A 3,712-nucleotide genomic window follows, 5' to 3' on the forward strand; every position below is an offset into this window, starting at 1 on the left:
CGATCAAAGACTATGTACTCAAGGAGCTTGGAGGTGAGTGGCAGCAGGGAGATGGGTCTGAGGTTGTTGGGGTCCGCGGGATCCAGGGAGGGCTTTTTGAGGATGGGGGAGATATGCTTGTACTTTAGGGGGGAGGGGAATGCGCCAGTAGAGAGGGAGAGATTGAAGATGTGGGTGAGGGAGTGGATGAGGGAAGAGGGGGGTGACCAGAGGAGTTGAGAGGGGATAGGGTCCAGGGGGCAGGTAGTGAGGCAGGCTTCTGAGAGGACCTTGGCAACTTCCTCAGTGGTGACAGGGCTGAGGGAGTGCAGTGCAGGGGGGGTTATGGTGGGCGGGGCCTTGGGAGAGGTGGGAGGCAGTGCGGTTGTGAGGGAAGAGGAGGAGGGAGATGAGGGGGGGGAGGCTAGGTGGGGAGGTATATTGCGAGTTGACAATGTCCTTACGCATAGCGTCAATCTTGTTGTGGAAATGGGTGGCAATCTCGTGGGCAGTGAGTGAGGTACTGAGCGGAGGAGGGAGGGGAGAGAGCAGGGAGTTGAAGGAGGAGAAGAGTCGGCGAGGGCAGGAGGAGAGGGTGTTGATCAGGTTAACAAAGTAGGCTTGCTTGGTGGCGTGGAGGGAGGAGGTGTAAGTGAGGAAGGCAGATTTGTAGAGGGAGAATGCATGAGGGGACCTGGTTTTGCGCCATAGTCTCTCTAGCATGCGACTGCGACGTTTGGGGCATTTAGTGCTGTCATTCTGCCATGGTTGAAGTGGCCTAGGGTTGATGATGCGTGTTAGGGGTGCCAGAGAGTCTAGGGCAGCTGACAGTGAGTCGTTGTACAAGGTGGTGGCTATGTCAGGACATGACAGTGAGAGGATGCTGGTGGAGGAATTGGGAAGTATCCGGGTTGTTGTCATTGATGGGGATATTGAAGTCCCCAAGGATGATGGTCGGTAGCTCAGAGGAGAGGAAGAAGGGAAGCCAGGCGGTGAAGTTGTCCAGGAAGAGGGGTATGGACCCAGGAGGTCTGTAGATCACTGCGATCCTTTAGGGGGCTGGGTGAGAAGAGTTGGATGCAGTGCGCCTCAAAGGAGATAAAGGATAGAGAGGGTGGGTTAGGGAGAACCAGGAAGGTGCTCAGCGGTGATAGGAGCAAGCTGACACCACCTCCTCTGCGATCGCTCAGTCTTGGCGAATGGGTCCAGATGAGACCTCCATGGGTGAGTGCCACAGGGGAAGTGGAGTCAGTGGCCTGTACCGTACCCAGGTTTTGGTACGGAGTGTAAGACTTTCACTTTCATTTCTCTCTTCCGCTCTCAGCGATGGCGTCTTCTGATCTGAGGAAGGAGCTGGAATGTTCCATCTGTCTGGAATTTTATACAGATCCTGTAACCCTGAGATGTGGACACAACTTCTGTCGGGACTGTATTGGCCGTGTGTTGGATACACAGAAGGGGTCTGGAGGTTATTCCTGTCCTGAATGTAATCAAAGCTTCAAGAAACGTCCTGTCCTTCAGAAGAATTGGAAGCTACGTAATATAGTGGAGAACTTCCAGTCTACCCATCCAGAGCAGCAGGAGTCCGGGGTCTTCTGTACTCGCTGTATTCACACTCCTGTACCGGCTGTGAAATCCTGTCTGATGTGTAAAGCTTCTCTGTGTGACAACCACCTGAGAGTCCACAGCAAGTCACCAGAACACGTCCTATGTGATCCCACTACTTCCCTGAAGGACAGGAAATGCTCCATCCATAAGAAGATCTTGGAGTATTACTGCACTGAGGACTCCACCTGTATCTGTGTGTCCTGCAGCCTGGATGGAGAACATCGGGGACACCAGGTGGAGATTCTGGAGCAGGCCTCTGAGATGAAGAAGAAGAAACTGAGGAATGTTCTGCAGAAACTGATGACAGAGAGAGCGGAGACGGAGAAAAGAGTCCAGAGTCTGCAGGAACGCAGGAGGAAAGTACAAGGAAAAGCATATGATGAAACCAAGAGAGTCCCTGCCTTGTTCAGAGACCTCAGGAGACGTCTGGAAGACCTGGAGAAAAGAGTCCTGAGGGACATCTCCAGGTGGGCAGAGCGGGTCTCCCGTCCCATGTTTTATTATATTCGGGATCTGGAAATAAAGAAGGAGGAGCTGTCCAGGAAGATGAGGGACATTGAGGAGCTGTGTAACATGACGGATCCACTGACTGTCCTACAGGAATCAGACACAGGTGACTTGTGTGATACTGAGGGTGGAGATGAGGACAGAGAGAGACATGAGAACCTCCTCCATGATGGAGGGGATGGGGATGTGGGGGGGATCTTACACACATTACACACGGGTTTATCTGATATCATGTCTGGGGTCAATGTACAGAAATGTACAGGCACACATGTTGCTCCACATTCTACTACAAAGGGCAAAGGTCCCATCAATGCTCCACCATCCAGGCCAGACCCCCAACCCTCCCCCACTGGAGGACCAAATATTGGGGCTGTACAGCAAACATGGGGGGTGTCAGGGGTTACAGACATATTACTGGATGTGAGGACAGCTGGTAATCATCTACATATATCAGATGACGGGAAAACTGCATCCTGGTCATCATCACATCAGAATCAGCCAGAAACACCAGAGAGGTTCCAGGATTGTCCTCAGGTGATGAGCAGTCAGAGCTTCTCCTCCGGGAGACATTACTGGGACGTGGATGTCGGGGGGTCAGAGTACTGGAGAGTCGGGATGTGTTACACCAATATAGACAGGAGAGGAGGTCAGTCAGTGATTGGATGTAATAAGAAGTCCTGGGGGTTGGAGGTGTTGTGGAATGATGAGTACTCAGTGATACATGACAGTAATAGGACCCCATTCCCTGGCGGTGTCTCCAGTACCAGAGTCAGGATAGATCTGGATTATGAGGCCGGGCAGATCTCCTTCTATGATCTGTGTGACCCGATCCGACACCTCCACACCATCACCACCACCTTCACTCAGCCCCTCCATGCTGGGGTAGGTGTATGGGTAGGTTGTATAAACATATGTGGGAGGAGCCAGGAGTGAGAGATCCGCCCAGAGACATCACAAGGGGGATGATCTGATTGGTGATTGGTGCAATACTCAGCCAATAGGAGGAAGGGCAGGAAACAGGAGTGAGTTGTGGAGAAAGCTGCAGGTTCCGGGGCTGTCATCTTCATCCTAAACCTCACTTCACTTCCTAGTGTGTCACTGACCAGGAACAAGCATGCAGGAGGTCCGAGTGTTCTGCCTTCACTGGCTGATTGCTTGTTGTGGATCAGTGACACCCTAAGTAGTGTAGCCTGGATGGAGATGATAGCCCTGGAGCCGACACCTTCCCAGTGTATCTGTAGCCACAATGTGTGTTTTCAGTTTTGGATGGAGTGTGGAAGGATTAGAGCCCCTGTCAGTTTTTCCTGCTATCCAGGACTCTGTCAGAATGGTTTCCTTTCACTTCCTGTCCTGCTGATAACAATTTCCCCGACAGGAAGTGAGGGGAAGTCTCTCTGTATTGGAGCCCTGCATAGCAGGACCATCCTGGCTAGACATGTGCACCACCAACACATTTCTTTTCCTTCACTTCCTTTCATTTCATTTCCCTCCATTTTCCGGTTTTGGAATTTGTTTAGTTTTGTTTTGTTTCAAATTCAGAAAATTCAAATCTAATTCAAAAAGTATTGAATCAGCATTCAGATGTATTCTATTCAAAATTCTAATGTTGGAAAACTGT

General features: G+C 51.2%; 1 protein-coding gene across 1 annotated transcript; it reads left to right on the plus strand.

Annotated features, from left to right (window-relative positions):
- Window positions 1–1,305: 1,305 nt before the first annotated feature.
- On the plus strand, window positions 1,306–3,027 carry LOC149454794 (E3 ubiquitin/ISG15 ligase TRIM25-like). Its single transcript, XM_089687117.1, has one exon. The coding sequence runs from the start codon at window positions 1,306–1,308 to the stop codon at window positions 3,025–3,027; it is 1,722 nt and encodes a 573-aa protein (XP_089543243.1).
- The last annotated feature ends 685 nt before the right edge of the window (window positions 3,028–3,712 follow it).

This window comes from Staurois parvus, unplaced genomic scaffold, assembly GCF_062004578.1.
Source record: "Staurois parvus isolate SC_StPar_1 unplaced genomic scaffold, SC_StPar_1.0 ptg000417l, whole genome shotgun sequence".
Classification (NCBI taxonomy): Eukaryota; Metazoa; Chordata; class Amphibia; order Anura; family Ranidae; genus Staurois; species Staurois parvus.